The sequence below is a fragment of the Pseudopipra pipra genome, chromosome 23, assembly GCF_036250125.1.
Source record: "Pseudopipra pipra isolate bDixPip1 chromosome 23, bDixPip1.hap1, whole genome shotgun sequence".
Lineage (NCBI taxonomy): Eukaryota > Metazoa > Chordata > Aves > Passeriformes > Pipridae > Pseudopipra > Pseudopipra pipra.
The window spans coordinates 6199960-6222214 of NC_087571.1; the positions used below are offsets into that span (position 1 = coordinate 6199960).

Genomic DNA, 22255 nt, shown 5'->3' on the forward strand with positions numbered 1-22255 from the left:
CCCAGGCAAGGTACCTGGATGCATAAGTACATCTGGAAGCTCCATATTTCCTTTTACTACATGTTTTCCCCTTCAGGTGCATTTTCTGCATCTTCCTTCACACCCAGACTGCATCCCCAGGACATCTCATGTCAAGATGCTGTTTCTGGCTGCTCAGCATGCTAAGAACAGAAGCATCAAGTCCACCAAGGCATACAAGCCTCGAGAGAAAAATTCCCCCAGGGAAAGGACACAGCTCCCAGTGTTGCTCTCAGATCCCAGGTTTCACACAGCCATCCCTTCTGCCCTATCCCTGGAAGCTTTGTTTGGAAGTCCCTCTGTAAAACATGCAGCATCAGAGCTCCAGATAGACCCTCTGGGGTAACCTCATCTCCTCTAATGCTCCCATTTCCAGTCCTGTTACGACCATTTAGCCCAGGATTTGAACATCTGCCAGGTGGCAAAGCTCCAAGCACTGAACTGGAAACTTCTCCCAGGTTAAACATAAGAGACAAGTTCCAAAGGCTGCGTGTGCATGGAATCAGAGCTCATCTCACAGGAGGTGGCAAGATGCTCTCCTGTCAGTGTTGGAGAGCTCTTTCCTGAGGCTGCCTGTGCTCTGACAGCAGGGCACTGTCCCTCCCAAGGTGTGCAGATCCTCATGTACAGGATTGTCCAAGGTCCACACTCCTCCTCCTCCCTGAGAGCCTGGATCTTGCTCCTTTCCCACACCTCTGGGAAGCAGCACCACTTCCAAGGTGGTGGCTACCACAGCACAGGTCTGTGACCAGCAGCAATGAAATCCCAGCTTGGAAAGGCTCAGGGGAGGTGGAGTAAAAAAGGCAAGTACCTGAGGGATTTTTCTTTTTGCTGATCAAGCTTCTCTGCTTCCTCCTCCTGCCTTGTCTCCTCCTGGAATTGCTGAATTTTCTTCTCCTTTGCTTGAAATAAATGAATTTCCTCTTGCTCAAGCTCTGTCTCCACATTCTTGGCTATTTCCTCCAGGGATTCTTCTCTAGGCTGGTTCAAGGACTGCTGGTGCTTGATTTCCTCCTCAGGTTGCCTACCAAAGAGAGAGAGGTCCTTTGGCAAAAGGGCGACAGAAAACGGAGTAACACAAAAGGAACAGCAACATCCCCCCCAGAGAGTATCAAAAAAAACCCCCAAAAATCTCAGAACCCCCCTAGTCCAGAAGCCTCACTCAGGCCCACCACTGGTGGATCATCAGCTCTGACTGATAAACGACACCCAGCCCCAGCAGCAGTCCTGAACAACTCGGATTTTGGCCCACCAGAGCTCACCTTGTGAGGGCAATACTAGATCATGAAGGATCTAGTAGCTACAAAGCCCTGGCCAGGCTGGCAGGCACAGGAGCAGATGCCACCAGCACCTGCTTCCAGCCCAGGGATTGGTGCTTCTGATGGACAAGGTATTTCTCTGCAATTGCAACCTGAAGTGTGCTGGGAGTTTGCCAACTCCAGGCAAAAGAAAGCCCCCAGCACTCCAAAAATTCAAACCCAGTCTGGTTCTAATTAAGTTTTTTTTTTTTCAGACAGACAGCAGCAAAATTATAAGGTCTGAGAGAGGCTGAAGGGGAAGGAGGGGAAAATTGAGATTAGTGTATGAAGAAAAATTTTCATTCTTTGCTAGTGCAGGCTGGAGCAGGAAGGTCTCACTGTGCTCTGAGACTGCCAGCATAAGGCAGAGTGACTTCTGTTCTGCCAGGAATCAGGGAAGTAACAGCCCCAGTTATAGAGCCTCGAGTCAGAAGAGAAAAGGTCACTTCTGCAGCCATTAGCAAAAAGAACAAGACAGGAAGGTAGTGGGGTTCTGCAAAAATCCTGCTTCACTGGTGCTCCCCATAATGCCACCTGCAGCAGGTGTCCTCTGCTCTGCAGAGCAATTCAGCCACTTCCACCTTTTCATCATGTTCTTCCTTTTGCCCCAGTTCCTGCTCCAAAGGGGATCCAGCACACACAGGTTTGCACAGCACCACAATTCCCAGCAGAACAGGGGAGACACTGCACAGGCCTCCACAGCACAGATCCTTCTCCCCCACCTTGTCCCAGGAGACGCTGCCTAATTTTTCCAGTTGCATCTGCTGATGTGTCATCTGCCACAGAATGCAAAGTCAGCACAATCACAGGGACTGAGCTCCTCTGTCACAGAGGAGCTGGAGCTACAGATCCACAAAAACCATCGGAATTGCAGCAACAGAAGGGTGGCTCGGGCAGGAGCTCTGACCTCAGCGTTTCATTATTTCAATGCTGTTCCTAGTGGCTGTAAAATTGGGGTGACTGGTTGGGTTTTTGCTGTCCCCCCATCTCAGCACCACTCAAAGCCTTTCTCAGGCAGGGTGGCACTCGTGGCCTCGCCAGCGACTCTGGCACGGAGGAGGCTCTCCCAAAGACAGGGCACATGGCTCCTTCTCACCCCAGAGTCCTGAGCCACAGACCCCCAGGGCTGAGCTGCTGTTCTGGCCCTCCCCAGCACAGACTGCTCACCTGGCACCCCACAGCAGCCCAGCTGCTGGGATGTGCACACGGAGCTGCGCCGCGCCCACCAAACCGCAGCTCCCGCTCACACGCGAGCCCAGCCAGCACAGAGGGGGACAAAGGGACACAAGCTGTCACAACCACGACAGCAGCGACTGAAAGGAAGCCCTTACGTGTCCCGTGGGGCAGACAGCTCCTCTGGATCCTTCGGGCTGCCCAGCGATCCCTCCTCCCGCTCCAGGGCCGCCGCCTCCTCCCCATCGGGGTTCTCTAAACCCAAACACTCCTCTGGTGTCTCACAAGCACCGAGATCCCTCTCGCTTTTGCAGCACAAAAAGAGGGGACAGAAGGCCATGTTAGCTCAGCTCAGTCTAGTGGTTGCTGCAGGTGGACAAGGCAGGGGATGACAGGACACACAGGTGACAGAGGTGGCACCAAGCCACGGCTGCCAACAGGACACAAACACCCAACACGGGGCTGCCGAAGCCACAGGGAAGCTCCACACCATTCCCACCACCTCATATCAGACTAACAGGCAGCTGAGGATGTAACAGGTGCCGGTCTCAAAATGCTGGATGCCTTCCCTGGGTTATCCCCCCCCTTTCCAGGTTCTTGGAGAATGTCCCCAAGGTACATCAGCCCTATCAGCAACACTCACACTGCTGTCCAAATTGCAGATGGAAGTGTTGGCAGGCATGTTTGTATCTACAGTCCTGCTTCATCTTGGAAGTACAGAAAGGAGAGACAAGGCAAGCACAAGCAGCTTTACAGGCAGAGAGGAGAGGATGCTCAGCTGGCAAGCAGGTATCAAGTGATAAAGAGAATTCCTGCAGGCAGAACACGTTTTTGGGGACCCTCACACAAACAGCTTCTCCAAGAACAAGGCTGCAAATCCCATGTCACTCAGCCAATCATTAAGGTGGGCTGCAGTTTCTTCTGCTCACAAGTTTTCCTGGCACAGGCAACAGCTCCTTGGTTCCCAGAGCCCTGGAGAACATGTAACTCTGCGTGGAGGCCAAGAGCTTTGACACAGCTCATCTGTAAATGCCACACTGCAGCTCTCCAAGGAGGGGGGGCTCAAGGGAGCAGGGAGCTCACTGCTTAGCACAGTTTTAAACAAATCACCACAAACAGGCTGAAAACAGCTCTGCTAGACAGCCTAGTCCTCATGGTAACTGAGGGTCGGGAAGCCAGCATTCCTCTTGGGGCAACAGCTGGTGAGCTGTCCACATACCAGGATATAAAACAGCTTAATGCTTACACCTGGTCCAGGTCACCTCTGTGGTGGCCTAGAGAGAAGAGAACTGTTCACATCAGAGCTGGACTCTCCTGGCACCACAAAAAGGTGCCAGGCTGGCCCTGAGAGCCCTCAGGTACAGGCTCTGCCCAGGGGGGAGCTGGCAGCCCAGCAGGACCAGTGCTGAAACGAGGGGCTGACTCAGAACCAGAACAGTCATCAGGCAACAGCCAACGACCACATCCTCCCTGGCTCAACAGCACAGGGCCCAGCACAGCGTGAACAGGTTCAGACCCTCCTGGCAAGAGCGTGACTTTTGGAGCTTTCTAGAGCAGTCAGGGAGCTGTAAGGGAGACAGAGGAGCTGTAAGGGAGACAGAGGAGCTGTAAGGGAGACAGAGGAGCTGTAAGGGAGACAGAGGAGCTGTAAGGGAGACAGAGGAGCTGTAAGGGAGACAGAAGGCAGAGCCACAGCTGGAGCAGCCACCAGGAAATGATGGACAGGCAGTTTCACTGCTCACCCAGCCAGAAGTGGTGCTGAGAGAGTGCTGAGGGGGTGGCAGGAGAAGGGAGAGGTTTAGTGGGAAAGACCCTGTGAGAAGCTGCAGCACCTCAGGGTGTTGTACAGGGGACTCCTGTCCAGGTCACAGTGAGCAGAGCAGGGAGGACAAGGCAGGAAGGGCACCAGGAGCCAGAGCTGCCCATGCCTCCTGAGTTGCTCTGTTTGAACCATACCTCGCAGGAGCTTTTGTTCTTTTGCTTTGCTCTTCCTCTGTACTGGCTTTGCTTTGGTCTTTTTCCTCTTCTCCCAGCTCCTGGGCCTGCAGGTAAAAGCAAACAGGGTGGAGTTTGTGGTTCCTTCACCATTAAAGACCTTACAGGGGGTTCTGCTGAAGGTCCATGGAATCAGCACTGAGCCCAGGGACCACACAGATCCACAGGCTGTTCCAGAATGTTGGATGTGCCAGCCTCCTCTCCTGGGGGTAAGCAAGGGGCTCCAAACATCACAGGAATGCCCTGCAGGAATGCTTCCAGAAGCACAAGAAGCCTGGGAGCTCAGCTGTCTCAGTACAGAAGATGAACTCCCTGCCAGCACTAAACACTTGGGACACAGGTTTGGCTTTTACCTGAAGGTCATTTCACAGTCCCAAGTAACACTAAACTTCCTGAAAAATGTAGGACGAAAATCTCCTACAAGAGAAATGTCACACACAAACTAACGTGGTGGGGCCATAAAACAAACTGATGTGTTGGCTGGGACCAGAATCACATCAGGGCTCAGTCCTGCCTCCCATCCTGGCTCTAGGGCAGCTTGTGCTGGGCAGCACACACACAGTCACCAATCCAGGGATTTCTGCCTCTAGGACACATCAGGGTGGGCACTGCCCCCTGAGCAGCACCCTGAGCATTCAGTTGGCTTATTTATGACACAGGAAATACTGGAAATATGAATAGCCAACATTTGAATGTGAAATAGTATCACCTGCTCCTTTCCCCACCTGCCAGCTCCCAGATCCCTCTGTCCCCACAGCACAGGGGGAGGGAAAGGACTTCCCTCCTCACCTGCCAGCTGGGCTCACCCTCCCTGCTGAGAGTTTGGGTCCCCAAAAACATCCCATTCATAAATTCTTGGTGACCACAGACCCAGCAGGTGAGCCCAGCCCCTCCTGTGTGTGGAGCAGGGCCAAAACAACACAGAATTAAAACAGCAGTAATTTATGCAAATGTTCAGTGGAGCAAACAGCAGAAGGATTCCCTGCAAGTGCTGTCACCTTCCATCACATCAGCCTGGGCAGAGCTCTGCAGCAGCCCCCCACCCCCAGCCCCCCTCCTGCCCCTGTAACTAATGACTCCAATTCCCGGGAACGAGGAGCTCAGCAAATGTTTCCTCGCTCAAAATGGGCTCTGTCACTGCTGCCTGGGAACGGGAAGGAGCCAGACAAATGGAGAAGGATAACAGTCACAGGGCACCTCTGCTGAGCCCAGGCATGGGCCTTCTGCTGCCCCTCTACCCCACAGGGCAGTCCCTCCCCAGGAATCATGGGCTGCAGGAATCTCTGGACACATTTGGAAGGTGAAGACAGCACTTGTCTGCAGGAAATGAGGGCAGATTTTAAGCCCTGTCTGTGGAATTGTCAGATCCTTGCCCCTCCTGCCCCAGCTGCATCCCCAGAGGACACCTCACACGCTCAAGACACAAAAACAGTTGTGTGAACAACAGGAATGACAGACCCTGGGCCATCTCTTCCCTCTGCACAGCACAGATCCCAAGGGACTCAGCAGGAGCATCTCACGTCAGCTGGGATCATGCCTGCATCCCACTCCTCACCCTTGTCCCCCTGGGCACAGCAAGGTGCCAGCACTGAGCACTTCAGACACAGCTTTGCCTTTGTCCTGAAGTCTGGGCACTGCCCAGGCTCCCCAGGGCAGCGGGCACAACCCCAAGGCTGCCAGAGCTCAGGGAGTGTTTGGACAACGCTCTCAGGCACAGGGTGGGATTGCTGGGCTGTCCTGTTCAGGGCCAGGGGTTGGATTTAGTGTGATCCCTGTGGGTCCCTGCCAACCCAGGATATTTACATTCCATGATCTGCATCTTGCACTTTCAGTCTCTGGTAGGGGAAGGGTGGAAGGAGCAGCCTTCCCTCTGCCAGCAGAGCAGCCAGGTCTAGCAGGACACATCCCACAGAGCCTCTGCAGCCACCACAGCTCCTGCCAGACACACACCAACCAAACCCCTCCCCTTCTGTGCTCGTGGAGCTTCCAGAGGTGTCGTTTTTTAACAACAGAACATTTTGCCAGTACATTCAAAGCAAGGCAGGCTCCTTACACATGGAAGCAGGCACATTCCTACAACCAGAGTCATTCCAGCCGAGCCTCTGTGTACAGACACAAAAGAGCAGCTGCAGTTCTGCAGGGAGCACCATTTCACACCCAGCCCTCCCCAAACAGGGCTGTAATAAACTCCAACGTGGCTGCTCCAGCAAGCATTTGCATGCACAGTGCCTGCACTGCAGGGAGGGAGAGGGGGAACACAGCAGGCATATGTTTTGTTTTCCCTTCACATCTGATTATGCTCATTATTAGGCACAAGAGGACAGGTGTATCCTCCAGACACAACCTCACAAACCGGATTGCTCCTCTCTGCTGGACAGGTGGGGAGTTTGCCACTCAGGGTCTCCTCCAGAGCAGCTGATCACTCACAATCAGCACAAGGCTGAGTAACCCCAGCTGGATCCTGCCCTCCACAGCACTCCCAGCCAGCCGGGATGGAGCGGGAGAGCTCCACAGGAACGTGGGGCTCAGGAAGCCAACTGGGCAACGTGCTGGGAAGACAAGGGTAAACCTGAGATACACAGCAACCTCCAGTCAGAACTGCCCAGCCACTGCTGCATCCCAGGCTAACACAGCACAGGAGCACAGGCATATGCTCACACAGTGCCACAGACTCCCTGAAAGGAGCCCATTTTCCCTCCACATGAAAGCAGGCAAGACAAACCAAATGCTTAAAAATAAGCTTCCCTCTACCAAAATCTGTCAGAGGGAGTTAACCTCCTTTTCTTCCCATTGATTCTATCGTGTTTCTGCTACACAAATCCTTCCTACCTGCTTAAGTGAAAGAAAAGGACAAATATAGCCACAAAAGAAGAAAGTAAAATAGATTCTACTTCCATCTTTCCCCAGGAAAGCCATTTATGGACACTCATTGGGGCAGGGAAAGCACACAGGGGAGCCTGCATGTGTGCACCCCTGAAGCCATCCCCTACTCAAGGTTTGTGTTCTTTATGTAGCTTCGTGCACCTCATCTCTGCATCAAAAACAGTGCCCTGGTAGTGCTGCTCTGATCCCTGACACCTCAGTGTTCACCTCTGCAGAGCCTTCACACTGACAGCATCACACTGGTGGTGCATCTCACCCCAGTATTTCACCTGCCTGTTCACAGATCACCCCTGATCACACACACAGAGCTCACCTTGCACACGGGGCTGCCTAAGACAGGAGCCCCTGCATCCAGTACTTCCTCAGGAAGCTGGCTCTGGAAGCCCAACACCTAAAGAAGAAAGCAGAAAAGGATCAGTGTCTGATGAGAATACACAGGGTTTGCCAGAGATCCTGAGACCAAAATCCTGCCATGGCTTGGAATCCCCACCCCACTGACAGCAGCTCAGCAGCAGTTCCCTTCACTGGGTCCCTAAGGAAACCCTCCCTGTGGGGTCCAGGGACACCAATGCCACACAGAGAGGACACTGTGGGACTGAGAGCTCTGCCACACTCCCAGTGCACCCTTCCACTTTGGCCACAGCAGGCAGGGGTGACACATGGTACATCCAAAGGGCACACGTCTTCCCCCAGCCTCCGCTGCTCCCCTTTAGGATACTGTTCATTTCCTCTCATTTTTTCCTAAAAGTCAGCTCCCACAGGCTGTTCATCTTCCAAGACAATCCCCCCTCCTGGCAGAGTCTGTGGGGGTCCTTGCACTTGGCTGCACAGGGCAGTGTGTGCACACACGTGCCCGTGGGCAAGCACTACACAAGGCAGAGCCACTTGCCAACACAGGCTTGTACCAACCCCGATAAATAATGATATTCTCAGCCATTTGCTGGCCATGCTGCCTCTGCTCCCACTGGCAGATGGCAATGGCAGCTTCCTGTGGAGATGAAGAGATGCTGATGGGCATCTCCCCCCATCTCAGGGCTTCTCTCCTGCCTGCCCTCCCACAGGCACCCTCCAGAGCCAGGTCTCCCAGCCACACACACCCCCCTAAGCAAAAACTGCCGAGTCCCTTAAAGCACAATTTTTACCCTGCTTATTATTTTCCTTTTTGCAATTATCTGAGCACAGTCCCAGCTCTGTGTGACCTACTTTTCCAGGGATTCTGCCTCACCCACAGCCCCAGTCTGCGAGGGGCAGGGTGACACTGCTGGCCCGTGCCACGGCTGTGAGGGCACTGCAAGAGGCAGGCACAGCACTCCCTGGTTGCACCATCCCAGAGGAACCTGAAGCCCCACACCCAAGGGACAAGGAGTTTTTGGTGACTCACCAGAGGCTGAGCCAGCTCCCTGTTGGAGCTGTTGGAGACATGCAGGTCCTCCCCACTGATCTCCGACGCCTTTGAAAGCTGAGAGGAGAATGCACGTTACAGCCTGTACATGTCTTACCCCTGCAGCTTCACCTGGGCATTCCCAACACCACAACTGGCACTGGGAACACAAATCTGTCCCCTCTGTAACACGGGAAACACGAGGTGACTGAACCAGACACTAAGGGTACGATCCACAAGACAAGCACAAAACACCACAGGTAGGGGCAGGAGATGGGACTGGGGAGGGCAGAGAAGTGCTCTTCAAACACCCCTGATAAAAGGCACTTGCTTCCCTCTTCATCTGCAAGGATGTCTGCGGCTCTTAGAGCTCCCAGCCCACCACCAGAACAGTACCAGGGTCTCTTAAAAGCACTTTAAAAGCTCATCTTGCTGTGCCTAAGTGCAGTGAGGGCTGCTACGTTCCCACCATCATGAAGCCACTGTTCAATGGGAACACCCCTTGGCCCTGTTGACTTCAGCAGGACAACTCAGGTGCAGAAGTACCCAGGGAAGGGTTTGGAAAAGCAATGCTTTCAGCTCTAAGCTCTTCAGGACAGAGCATGTTTTCCAGGCTCGGCTTTGTGGTTCATCATTTCTTACAGACATCACGCATCAATGAACTAGAGAAATCATCAAAATCAGCAGGAAGGCAGCCAGATTGGAAAGAGATCATTCATCAGAGCCCATACCCTAACTCAGATCCTATTCTGGAGCATGACCACGAGCAGACAGTGCCTGTCTGGCAGCCCAGCTGCGGGGCCAGGCCACTGTGACACTCGGTGCCTCCTGTCAGGCTGCAAACCCAACCCCCCCGGGTCTGCAGTGGCTGTGGCCAGTTCTCCTCCCAGAGTGGGTAGGCTGGGAGGTTCTGTGCTCAGAGGAGAGCTCCAGAGCCAGCCCCAGGGCTCCTTCCTTCCCCGCTCTCGCGGCTGGCACTCGCTTCACAGCCCTGCCCCAGCGCTGCACGAGCTGAGAGAAACAACAGAAGGAGGGAGACAAAGCAGCACGGACAGCTGGGCTCGGCGGGAGCTCCAGCCTCAAACCTGCTCGCTCAGGACACACGGCAGCGCTGGAACCTGAGACTGTTTCTCCTCCAAGACTCAAAACACGCCTGGCAGTTGAAGGTTTTGCCTGTCAGTGGCTTTGGACAGCATTTGGTGCGTGCAGGAGAGAAGGATTGCCTAGTTCGATCCTGGAACGCCAGTCTGGAAATTCAGAGCACTTTGTGCCCCCCCAGGAACACCCTGCTGACCAGGAAAGCACTTGCACTGGCTCCACAGAAAATGAGGCAGTGCCCCAAGGGCTTTCCTGAGTCAGGGCCTGAGGAGACGACAGGAAGAGCCAACACCAACAACCCCAAACCATGCAGGCAGGTCTCTTACTTCACCAGCATCCAGCCTGCTCTCTGTTTTTGGATCAGCTGCTGTTTCTTCCCTCACTTCATCCACCATCTTTTCTCCACAAGACACGGTGTCAGCAGTGGCAGCCAGGCTCCCCAGCTCATCTGCCTCGGCATCTTCCACAGCTGCAGGAGCAGCTCCAGGCTGTCCAGGACCGCTGGGCACATCCATCCTTGCTGGGCTCCTTTCCCCCACAGACTGGGGCAGCTCCTCAGCTGCAGGGACGTCACCTTCCACCTCAACATCATCTTTGTCCAGTACCTCATCCCCAGCAAGTTCCCCACCAGAGTCCTCCTTGTTCTGGCCAGACAGGCTGCTGTCAGCATCTCCAGGAAGGATTTGAACTGGAGATGGAGGGCACGCAGCATCAGAATCCAAGGAAGACTCTTGCACTTCTTCGGCATGTCTTGATTTTAAAGATTCCTTCTAGGCAGCAAGTCAAACACAATTATAGCCACAACATTCTCTCTGGGGGGATGCAGGGGTCAGGAATAGCACAGGCTCTCCTACAGCAAGCAGCAAAAAAAAAAAAATCACAAAGCTTTGGGTGACTTTGAGACCTGTTTGACTTCTTTTCACACAGTCCCATTCCAAAACAAGGGACCTCACTGAGATAATCTCATTCATTTCTTGGGCTCTCACTTAGGTTTTTTCATCTGTTGGTTTTTCATTCACAGGGTCTCAGTGGACAAGAGTGGGCAGCACCCCATGTGCTCCACAGCAGACCCATTTGTGCTTCCACATCAGATCTGTTCAGTAAGAGATGGGAATGAGTTAGAGACATTCCCGTTAGAGACTGGCCATTCTACTTCTGTCTCATGTTTTAAGCAAAGAACAGTAGGCAGGATCATCATCCCACCTTCCAGCAGTACAGACTTGAAGGTGGGGCACTGATTGAAGCTCAGAACAAGCCTGTGACTAACACAGGAGGCTGAGAGATGGCAGAACCCACCGGCCTGGGGAAAAAAGCAACCCCAAATTAAAGCCCAGTCACCCAAAGGCTCCACTGCCTCTCCCAGCAGCGGGGACGCCACAACACCCACTGTGGAGAGTGGAATAGCCAGGAGGGAGCAGGAGAAGGTTCCCTCAGCAGCATGCAAACAGCCCTGCTCCCCCTTCCTCACTGTTTCATTAATGCCATGGTGTCTCGTCCAACATCCCCTCACCCCGCGTGTCCCGGGCACCCAGCACATATTTAACGGGGTATTTTTATCCCAGTGCCGCTGGAACGCCGGCAGCTCCAGGCCCGGAGCTGGGGCACGGTCCCTGCCGTGCCATTTGTCTGTGAGACCTTCTCCTTGGGGCCGGGGGAGCCATCCATCGCGGCTGGAGAGGCCAGGGAAATCCAATCACCGGGCCCTTCCCAAAAAACCTGCAGTCCTGAGCCTCACCCGTAACTCCCTGTGCTGAGGGACAGCTCGTGGCCCCTGTGCAGAGCAGTGCCTGGCTGGCACAGGTCCCCAGAGTCACCCTCCAGGCTCTGGGAAAGCCTTGGTGACACCAGAACCCAGAGAAAGGTGTGCAAGGGCCATTTCTTTAGGGCTGCTCCAGTGGAGGAGCTCTCATGGTGCTTCCTTTTATCTGGGGATTAGGGTGGCTGGAAAGGTAGGCTCCTCTTGGACAGACTTGCTTTAGAGTTCTCTTGAGGACACCCCACCTGACAGCATCCAGGATATCCCACATGGGACCAAGCTGGATTTTGATGCTTGAAAAGTGCACAGGCACAACAGAACAGAGCAGTGTAGCACTAATACTGTGCACACAACAGGGTTTCTCTCCAGGCAAGTTCACTTCAGTTACTAAAATATCCCAGAATAACTTCTTTAGCTGGCAGAATCCTATTTTAAGAACAGTTATAGACAAAAACTTCTGTTAATGTTACACCTTGATGATCACAAATGCAACTCTCCAGAAGAGGGAACTGTGCCAGCCAGAGACACAGGTGGAAGAAGAGGAGGGAGGTTTTCCTCCTGCAACAGACTATGGATTTTCTATGGATTTCAGAGCTGGGACAAGTCAGTTGGGTCATAATCGGCTTTCACTGATCTTTTCACAAGCTGCAACGTGTTTTACATGCACTGAGTGGCACTAAATGATGGGAAATTCCTGCCTATCAAACCATTACTCCCAGTGATTGTCATAAGTCTGGAGAAAAGCACATTGATACCAACAGGACCAGGTTTGGGAAAGACATGTGATCCAGAAGTGAACAGTCAGGATAAACAGCACCCACCAAAACTCAGTCCAACTCAACTCAGAAAGAAGGATGACCTGCCACCCTTGCACTTTACCATGCTGAACGTGAGAGTACAACAAATGTCACATTTTTTCTACCTTTAAAAGGAAAAATTGGGAAACAAATCTCATACTGCATGGAGAACAACTTTGAAGGGTGATGTGCTCCCTTCCTGCTCCCTGATTCCAGGCTGTTCTCAGGCACAGAGAGGGGGTTAGGAGTGCCACAACTCATATCTGGGCAGTGTTTGCCCTTGGATTTTACGTTTACACCTCTCTCCATGCACATAACACTTTAACCAGCAAAAGAAACAAGACAAGCAGCCACCAGATACAACCACAACACTAGAAGCTGCCTACTGCATGCAAAAGCTCAGTGACACTGTGCAAGCAGGAGGGAGATGCCAGAGCCACCATCACCTCTGCCAGGCTGCCAGCATCCTCCACAGGACTCCCGGGGTGCTGGGGAGCAGCTCCAGGGGGATCAGCACCATCAGCCAACGGGCTGCTGGGGTTCTCCTGCTCTGCCTCGCTGTTCTCCTGGAGGGGGGGGGGGGTGACACAGCCACTTGCAGAAGTGCCCAAGCCACCCTTCCAAGCTGGGAGAGTCACACACTGTGACACTCTTCCCAGACCCTTCCCAGCTCCAGACTCCCTGTGAGCTATATCTCCACACTCCCCCAGCACAGGGGACAGCAAGGCTACACACCCAGCAGCCATTCCTCCTCCCACACCAGTCAGCCCTGTGCTGGCATCCCAGGGATGTGTTTCCTGGGAAGCAGCAGCACTGCTTCCTGCACTACATCCCTGCGGGAACACACCAGCTCTACTGCTCTATGTTCATGTGCAGAGGCAGCTCCCTTTCACCCTCCAGCTAGTAAAGAAGTCAGGAATAGTAACTTCCCAACACAAAGGACCCCCTTGATTCCCAGCATTTACCCAGAGACTGATGCCAAGGTGCCAGCACTGCCACAGGGGATTGTTTCTGCTGCCACGGGACTCTCCCCAGGCACCTAGAGGTGCTGCCAGACCTATTTCTCCTCTTGCCTCTTCCAGCACTATCCCCAAGCCCTTTTGTATTTTAGGGAAGAGTCTCCCATGCCTGCAGGGAGGACTCAGGGTGCCAGAAGGCAGGAAAGCAGGTCCAGGGGAGAGCTGACCCCACAGGCAGCTGAGCACACTGAGCTCTGGGAGAGACCCTCTTTCCAAGGGGACATTCAGACTACTGCACACACCTCACACCCCAAGTTCTCCAGCATCTGACCTGGGTTTCATTTCAAGTGCCTTTGCCCCAGTTAACCCACTCCTTGCTCCAGAAATGCCCACTGAGGGGGGAACATCCACCTCTCCTCCCTCTCTTCCCAGACACTCCCATGCTGCCTCCACTCACCCAACATCCCGTCTCTGCAAGTCACTAAAACCACATATTTCCTTTGAATACAGACACTCAACCCTGACCACGGGCTACACAGTTTTTTCATTAATTCACCCACTGCTGCTTAGACTTCCCCCTGTAGGACTTGCTACACAAACCCTTGGCTCTGTTTTGCGAGGAAGCTGGAGAATGGCTCAGGAACAGTCTGAGCCTCGCTCCCAGGAATGCTTTTCTACTGCCACCTCATGGAACTACAAAAGAATTCTATTTTCCAGTGGGGCACTGCTATCTTATCAGGACTAGGACATCACCCATCTGGGTTAACAGCCTGGCTGTTGGGCAGCAATTGCCATTCCATAATAGATTCCTGAAGCCCCATCCCCAGGGCACTGACATGCCAAGACAGCTCTTTGTTCCTGCACACATTAACATTTCAGTGAGGAACTGGGCCCCCACAGGCTGCTTGTTGTCTGGAGATGAGAGAGTCAGGGCTCTCTTTGTCACATCCACTTTAGCATAAGCCTTCACAGATCCTGCCCAGCACCTTGAATGGGTTCTCCAGCAAAGTACTTTACAGCTTAATTTTCGTGTGCTGTGAAAAGGATAAGGCAAATACTCTAAAACACTTTAAAAGAAATTAATTTGCCTTTCAGATACTGGAACAGGATTTTCAAAGCGGTGAGAAAGGATTAATGTCAGCACAAACAGTCGGGCCAAATCAGCAGAGCTGCTTACAACGCACTTCCCATTGTGCCCTTGTCATCTTAAGCCTGATCCCAGCTGAGGCAGAGCACAGGGAAAGCACAGTGTCTGCACAAGGCCCTGGGTGCACTGAATGCTCAGTGTCTCAGCCACGGGATTTATCCCCAGTGCAAGAAGAAAGAAAACAGGTTTTGTGTGGCCACGTGCAGCCCACATTAAGGTCCCTGTGGGACCGAGGGACAGTGCAAGAGCATTCCCAGAGGACATTCCCTTCTCCTTTCCCCAATGCCACCATTGCAACGTCAGCTGAAAATGAGCCTTCTCCCTCCACTCACTGCCAAAAAACACATGGAAGCAAAGTGTGCCTCTTCCTCCTCGAGCCTTCCTCCCACAGCAAGTGCAGTGGCACCTCTGACCTGAGACCCTCTTCCTGCTGTTCCCTGCAAGAGCAGGTCTCCACCTTGCCTGGTTCACCTACATGGTTTTAGTTTTCTCTCCTTTGGAGTGAAACCAAGTGCAAAGATGTCTCCTCAACCCCCAGCTACCAAACCACAACCATCCTCCTCCAAACACAAAACCTGCCTTCAGCACCCACCCCACTGCCCCCTGTGGGCCACCTCTGGCTTCTCACACACCCCCAGCCCCGAGGCTGTGCCTTCCTGTCCTTCAGCCTGCTCCAGGTCGCTCCTAAGTGACACAAGAATCTTGTCCCTCTGGCACCATTCCTGCACCCTCATTGCCTGGGTACTGGCAGTGCCTCAGCTCCTCTCCCAGCAGGGCAGTTTCACCTGCCCATCCCATCACCCCTGGTCTTACCTCAAAGTCAAAGCTGCCTCCCAGGGCGTCCACATCCAAGTACAGGTTTTTTAACAGTCCTGATGTCCCACGGAAACCCTAAAAGCGTTAAAAGAAGGAGATGGCCAAAACTGAGTCCTGCCCTCTGCAATCCCACGGGAAGAACTGAGGCTTCCTCAGCAGTGAAATAAGGCAGCAGAGCCATGGCAATACACCTACAGCCAGCTCATTTTGGAATTGCACCATGGTAGGTGTTGATTTGGGGGGATTACAATGTGAAAACAGGTTTTAGATGTTTTCTGGCCACCGAACAGCACAGGGAAAATGCAGCACAAATTAAAGTCAAGAGGCAAATGGAACAGCCACAGTCAAGCAGCCATTACCAGGGGAGCATCATGAGACTTCGTGCACTCTGGTTACTGTCACACACACTGAGAGCCAAGGCACACAAACTACCTCATTTTCACTGTCGTCCTCCTCGTTCCTCCATTTATCCAGAGCTGCCGTGTCCAAGGAAATCTTCTCATCGTCACAGAGCAAGCCCAGCAGGTTCCTGGTGTGCCCAGTGGGCTTACGGATCTCTGCAAGCTGTGCAGGCCAGGAGAAAGGGAAGAGAGAGGACAGGTGACAGGAAAGGGAAGATGGAAACCCACTGAGACCCTGGGCAGCTGCTGGAATCTGGGAAGGAGCTCAGGACTTCACTGCCACCCTTGTGCTGCCAGAGCCATGTTCTTAATGAGGCCAAAGAGGCTCCTGTCCTAGGGGGGCACATCTGAAACCCTCCTGTGCCTCCAAACACTGATTCAGGCAAGACCACAATAAAATATTTGATATCACCAGTGACAAGACTTAACTCAGGGAGAAAACCTCTAGTGAAGGTGTTGATTTGTATGTTTCCCACATATATTGCTTCACTTACCATTAAAAGATCAATTTCCCACCACTTAACAGGTTTGTTTATTTGTAAAGGTGATTATTTGTGTGTTTTGCACATACTTTGCTTTGCTTTCCTTTAAAAAAATCAATTTCTTACCACTTAACAGGTTTGTTTATTTGTAAAGGTGATTATTTGTGTGTTTTGCTCATATTTTGCTTTGCTTTCCTTTAAAAGATCAATTTCTTACCACTTAACAGGTTTGTTTATTTGTAAAGGTGATTATTTGTGTGTTTTGCTCATATTTTGCTTTGCTTTCCTTTAAAAGATCAATTTCTTACCACTTAACAGGTTTGTTTATTTGTAAAGGTGATTATTTGTGTGTTTTGCACATACTTTGCTTTGCTTTCCTTTAAAAGATCAATTTCCCACCACTTAACAGGTTTGTTTCATTGACCCAAAGGTCAGTTTCTATAAACAATCATTTGACATGATTGTAAGTCTTACATTTATCAGGAAAACTGTTCTTTTAAATTATTTATTCTCAGATGAGTGAAAGTATTGTTTATTAGACTGTATTATCTGTATTGTTCACCATGCTTCACTTGCCCACCAAAGTTCTGCTAAAACAAACTGAATAGATTTTGTTTCTCCCACAGTAATTGAAACAATTCCTTCTTTAAATCTGCTAAACATAGCAGAAGAAAGCTCAGCACTAATTTAGCACTGGGCCCCCTAGAAATAGAAGAAATACTGCTGTCTGCTAAAAAGCTGCCTTTCAAAGCCAGCAGAAGATCACAAATACTGTCATTTAAGGGTCCCCAGCCTGTGAGCCTCTGCAGTGTGCCTTCCAGGGAAGAGGGAGCCTCACCTGAGTTCCTTCCCTGGCCAGCAGGTCGGAGTCCACCACGCTGCCCACGCTGCCCACGCTCGGGGAGCCACGGAGGACGACGGGCTGAGCCGGAGCGAGGCCACGGAGAGGAGAGAGGGGCCCCAGGGGCAGCTGGATGGGGGCCAGGTGGGGGCCCAGGGGCTGCAATAGGAGAGGGGACTCGCTGACAGGAGAGCAAAGGTGTGCAGCTCCCTTTGGAAAGGGAGGAGGTGCTCCCCTGGGCAAGCCCAGCTGAAAACCTGCTTGGGCCCCCCCAGCCACCAGCACACGGGACAGGGGAGGAAACACACTTTGATTTACTCCAATATTTTGCCTTCCAAAGGCCCATCTGAATGGGACCAGAATGCTCCTTTCTTTCAGAGGGCAGCAGGAGCCCTGGGAGCCATCCCACATCCTCACCTCTGAGCAATGCATGCTCACACCCCAAGTTATCATCACCCAGAAGTGTGACCATCCTGTTGGGCAGCATGGAATTCCCCATCCCAGGAGTCTCACCCAGCACAGGTTAAACCAGAAGCACATGTATGCCAGGGTTTTACTTGTGGCACTCCAGGGTTTTCCCTGTGGCACAGCACTACAACCAAGGGCTGGTGCTTCAGCAGAGCACGTGTGTTTTCAGAAACCACAGTCCCTGTGCCTACACAGGATTCCAGACTGAAATCAGAGTTAATTCACTGATGGATGGGGACAGGGGGATGTCATCATCACAGCAATGGTAACAGAATAAATCACACTCTGGGCTTAAACTAATTATTTTCTACAGATGGCCACTAACCACACGTACAGAACAGAGAATGTTCACTGTCCTTCAGCAGAGACAAATGTGCTTCCATCAGGCTAATTAAAACTTTTGGGATAATCTACAGTTTATCTGTTATTTATAGTTCTTATCAGCTGCCTGAGAACTACCACACTGGTAATGAGAAACCTGAACTGGCAACTCAGTGGAGCCACAGCTGGGCACCAGCAGAGCACAGCAATCCATTAATGCTTCACACAGTGACCTTTCAGTTCATTTTTGTCTTCAGAACAAGAGATTCAGTAAGTTCTTATTAAATTGAGGCCATTACTTATGGACAAAGACAAAACAACCTGGAATGTCCTCCCCAGGTGAAGGCAGGATCTGTGATAGGCAACAGAGGGAAAATTTTGGGCAAAACTGAGCAAAATGGTTGAGCTATTCCCAGAGGAAGGAGAAAATTACAATTACAGATGGGTTCCATCACACCTGTAAGTCGCTTCAGTGTCCTAAGACACAGGTACAGCCACCCAGCTGTGCTCAGACCTGCAAAGCCACGGGCCAGTAACCACTGGGAATGCTCCTCCTCCCATGTGGAAGAGGCAGCTCAAACTTTCTCCCATTTTTCTTCCATTTAAGAGGGAATAGAGTCCATTTCTCAAGGTGCTGGCCACGGATGAAGGAGAGCTGACTGCAACTTGTGGCTTCTTATATCACCTTAACCAACTCACCCTGGGACTCGAGATTCAGCAATCAAAACTAAGCTGCAAAGAGCTGAACAAGCCATTCCCCCTCAGTGTGCTTACTACAAAGAGACTTATAGCCCAAATTAAAGGTTATTTTGTATTCAGTGTTGCCAACTCACTTGATTTACTGCCCATCACCTGGGTTTGGGTTCAGAAAGCCCTTTGTGTCCCCTCTGCCCAGCCCTCCCCAGAAGCACCACAAGCAGAGTCTACTCACAGGGGTTTGCTTCAGCAACTGCTTCTCCTTCTTGTCCTTCTTCTCTTTCTTTTCTTTCTTCTGCTTCTTCTCTTTCTTCTCCTTCCTCAGGCTGCCCTGTGCCAGCAGCTTCTCCCTCTCCCGGATCACCAGCTCCCTGTACTGCTCATCACAGGGGTGCTCCCACATGGACTGGCCCGTTGCAAAGTTGAAGTAATACACATCACCAGTGGTGTCCTGGCTGCACAGCAAAAACCAGCAGGAAAAGATGGAGAAGCACATAAAAACACAGCTGCACAGGCCAGAACATCCTTGCTGGGTGGCCCAACCACCTGGAGCTCAGGGAAGAGGAGCATGAAGCCTCCAAGAGGCCAAGAATACATCAGGGTGGGGAAGCAGCCCCTCCTAGGATTCTCATGACCTTATCAAGCTTCCCCAACAGTTTTTCCCCCCTTCTTCTGCCACCCCAAAAAGCCCTGAGCTCCCTCAGCCACAGGAGGTAAAATACTGTAGTAAAATATCCCTCCTCCTCACCACCAGAATGCTGGGGCAGCACACAGAGGGGAAGGACAGGAAAGACCAATAATCATAGACTGGTTTGGGTTGGAAAGGACCTTAAACATCCTCCCTCCTGCCATGGGCAGGGACACCTTCCACTACACCAGGTTGCTCAGAACTCCACCAAACCTGGCCTTGGACACTTCCAGGGATGGGGCAGCCACAGCTGCTTCCCTGGGCCAGGGCCTCCCCACCCTCACAGGGAAGAATTTTTCCCTGATATCCAACCTAAACTCCTCTCTGTCAGTTTGAAGCCATTCCCCCTTGTCTTGTGACTGGGAACCACCCAGGACAGCTGCAGCCAGAGTCTCACCAGGGCTTCCAGTCAGGGGGTAACGGGGCCACCAGGCACTCCCTGGCCAGCCACAGCAGCTCTGGCTCCTTCTCGGGGTCAATCCCGATTATCGGTGCAAAGTTCCGGATTTCTAGGAAAACACGAGAGGAATCTGTGAAGACAGTCTACACCAGCCACTACACAGAAGAGCCACCCTCCCAGCTATAGCAGGGAGCACACTGGAAAATCCAAAACAAAGCTGCTCAAAGCCACCAGCACGGTCCTTTGTGTCCACAGCAAACAAAGAGCTCATTTTTCAGCCCTGTCTTCTGCAAAATTCCACGTATTTTACCCTCTCCACCCACACCCTCCCCAGTTCCCGCTCTCTGAATACACCTAGAAGTGACCTGTGTGCCTGAATCCGTGCTCCCAGCTCCCAGGAGGACAGGCAGCACTCACCTTGCTCATCAGGAACATAGGAATCATTGTAATCTTCTTCCAGAATGAGCTGGCTCCCGATGCGCACGGCCCCTGCCATGAGTCCCCTCTCCATGGCTCCCACACCTGGGGGCAAGAAGGAAGCAACACAAAGTCACAACTGCCCTCAGAAATGAAGGTTCCCTGTCCCCCAGCACATGGCAGAGCCCTTCCACCTGCAGCACACGCAGCAAAACCAAATCAAAGAGCTTCCACACACACTTCCAGGGGCTGTGGAAACAAGGAGCAGAGCTGAAGCAGCACAAAGTTATAATCAGATCCCCCAGGCCTCCGAGTTTCTACAGAGGAGATGAACATTTGCTTCAGGCACTTTTTAACCAGGCAAAAAAAAAATAAGCTGAAAGGAGAAAGGGAAGGAAGAGAAAGCAACCAGCTTTCCCAGAGCTCAGCTTTGAGAGAAGTCTCAGGGCTGGATCAGCACTGCCCAGGGACAATGCAGCTTCTCCCTACTTACCTTCACCTCTCCCACCTTCTCAGAGAACACTCCAGAAGCTGTAAAAGGGTTCTGATTTAACACATCCCACCTGTAGCCCATTGCTTCGTTATGTAACTCATAGACCACAGCACAGCTGGGCCCTTGCAACCCATCCAGCACAGGTTTAGGCACTTGGACTTTAATTGCCCCACCCCAAACGTCCCCAACTGTGGCTCTGCATGGCCACCTTTGGCCAGCACGAGCCTCCCACCACTGTGTGTGGGGCCAGATGCCAGTGCCAGCACAGAGGGGACCGTGACCTGCTGCTCAAATACAAGGTCAAACCTTTCAGCCTAAAAACCCCCAAGTACTCAATGCACAAAGCATTCCTCTGCTAAACTCATGAGACCCAGGGGGTTGCAGTACCTGCCAGGGGTCTGGGCAGCATTAACACCCCAGTGATGACTGCCCAGAGCAGGATCACCACCCACTGCCTGTAACCAGCCGTCGCTGCCCTCTTCACCTCCCTCTGTCCTCAGCCCACTCCGTATTTATAACTCTTATGTAAAACAAGTCTCAGAAGCAGCAACTAATCCTGGCAGTTACCAGGCAAAGATATCCTCGGGACACGCCGAAGCAAAACAGCATCGCGGGGCTCACACACCCACCCCCCACCCTGCCAACGTCCCCAGTTAGAGCATTTGGATGTGAGCAACTCACTCAGGGCCTTCCGTTCGCGTTTTCCTGTCCCAGCTCTAACTCAGCCCCATCTTCCATCCCCGGAATTAGCGCTGGATGGCTCACTCTTCTCTTGGAGACGCTGCCTCGGCGCACCCGGGGAGAACTTACCGCGGCCTTTCAGTGCTTGAGGGGCACCTATAATAGACGGGGACAAGGGGGAAACAGTTTTAAACTAAAAGAGGAGGGATTTAAATGAGATATTAGGAGGAATTCTCCCCTGTGAGACTAGCGAAGCCCGGGCACAGGTTGCCCAGAGAAGCTGTGGCTGCCCCATCCCTAGAAGTGCCCAAGGCCAGGTTGGACGGGGCTTGGAGCAACCTGGGATAGCGGAAAGTGCCCATAAGAACGGCAGGGGGGTGAAACTGGATGAGCGGATCTCTGCCAAGCCACAAAACCGTTCCCTGGTTCTATGCAAAGCGAAATTCAAAGCTAGTGCAGCCCGTGCAGCCTGGAGCCACGGGAGACGCGCAGCTGGCGAGGAGGAGAAACAGCTTTGACTAATAAAGCATAAAATAAAAGCAAAGAGAAAGCCCTTTTCGCCCAAGTCACGACGGCGCACACGCGACCGCCGGGAGCCGGCAGACCCCACGTCCGGCGGGAGGGTAGGACCGCTCCCCGCAGCCTCCCTTCCCCGAGGGAAGCCTCCCCTGGGGCCGGGACCCCCAGGGCCCGGTCCCCCCGTCCCCGCTCACCGTAGCCCCGGGCCCGGACCCGCTCCGGGGCCGCCGCCGTTGCCGGGAGCGCGGGAGCAGCCGCGGCCGCTAAACCGGACCCCGCCCCCCGCGCGCGATTGGCCGCTGGGGGGATGCTCGGCACCGGATTGGCCGGCGGGGAGGAGGGACACATGACGTCACCGAGGCTGGACCGCCGGAGGGGAGCTGGGTTGCCATGGCGACGCGTGGGTACCGCCCGCGGCGCATCCCGGCGGGACCGGGACCGGGACCGGGACCAGGGAGCGGGACGGGCACGGGGAGAGGGGCCGGGAGAGGGACGGCGGCAGCGGGGAGGGCCGGGGCGGGTCTCCC

At 53.0% G+C, this 22255-nt stretch overlaps 1 protein-coding gene across 7 annotated transcripts in view; it reads right to left on the minus strand.

The window, feature by feature from the left end:
- CEP164 (centrosomal protein 164) overlaps positions 1 to 22006 on the minus strand; it is a 32194-nt gene extending 10188 nt beyond the window's left edge. For 2 of the 7 annotated variants that reach the window (XM_064634730.1, XM_064634734.1), the window contains exons 1-15: positions 21923 to 21988; positions 21339 to 21365; positions 20036 to 20140; positions 19616 to 19727; positions 18766 to 18985; positions 17043 to 17204; positions 15754 to 15885; positions 15319 to 15396; positions 12846 to 12965; positions 10173 to 10616; positions 8749 to 8826; positions 7681 to 7758; positions 4446 to 4531; positions 2648 to 2794; positions 830 to 1042 (exon numbers count right to left, since the gene is read on the minus strand). In XM_064634730.1, the coding sequence (XP_064490800.1) occupies positions 830 to 1042; positions 2648 to 2794; positions 4446 to 4531; positions 7681 to 7758; positions 8749 to 8826; positions 10173 to 10616; positions 12846 to 12965; positions 15319 to 15396; positions 15754 to 15885; positions 17043 to 17204; positions 18766 to 18985; positions 19616 to 19727; positions 20036 to 20129 (1964 nt within the window). In that variant the 5' untranslated portion in view covers positions 20130 to 20140; positions 21339 to 21365; positions 21923 to 21988. Of the gene's footprint in view, positions 1 to 829; positions 1043 to 2647; positions 2795 to 4445; positions 4532 to 7680; positions 7759 to 8748; positions 8827 to 10172; positions 10617 to 12845; positions 12966 to 15318; positions 15397 to 15753; positions 15886 to 17042; positions 17205 to 18765; positions 18986 to 19615; positions 19728 to 20035; positions 20141 to 21209; positions 21366 to 21922 lie in introns of all 7 variants that reach the window. The other 5 variants (XM_064634736.1, XM_064634731.1, XM_064634732.1 and 2 more) reach the window with 5 other exon arrangements.
- Between the last annotated feature and the right edge of the window lie 249 nt (positions 22007 to 22255).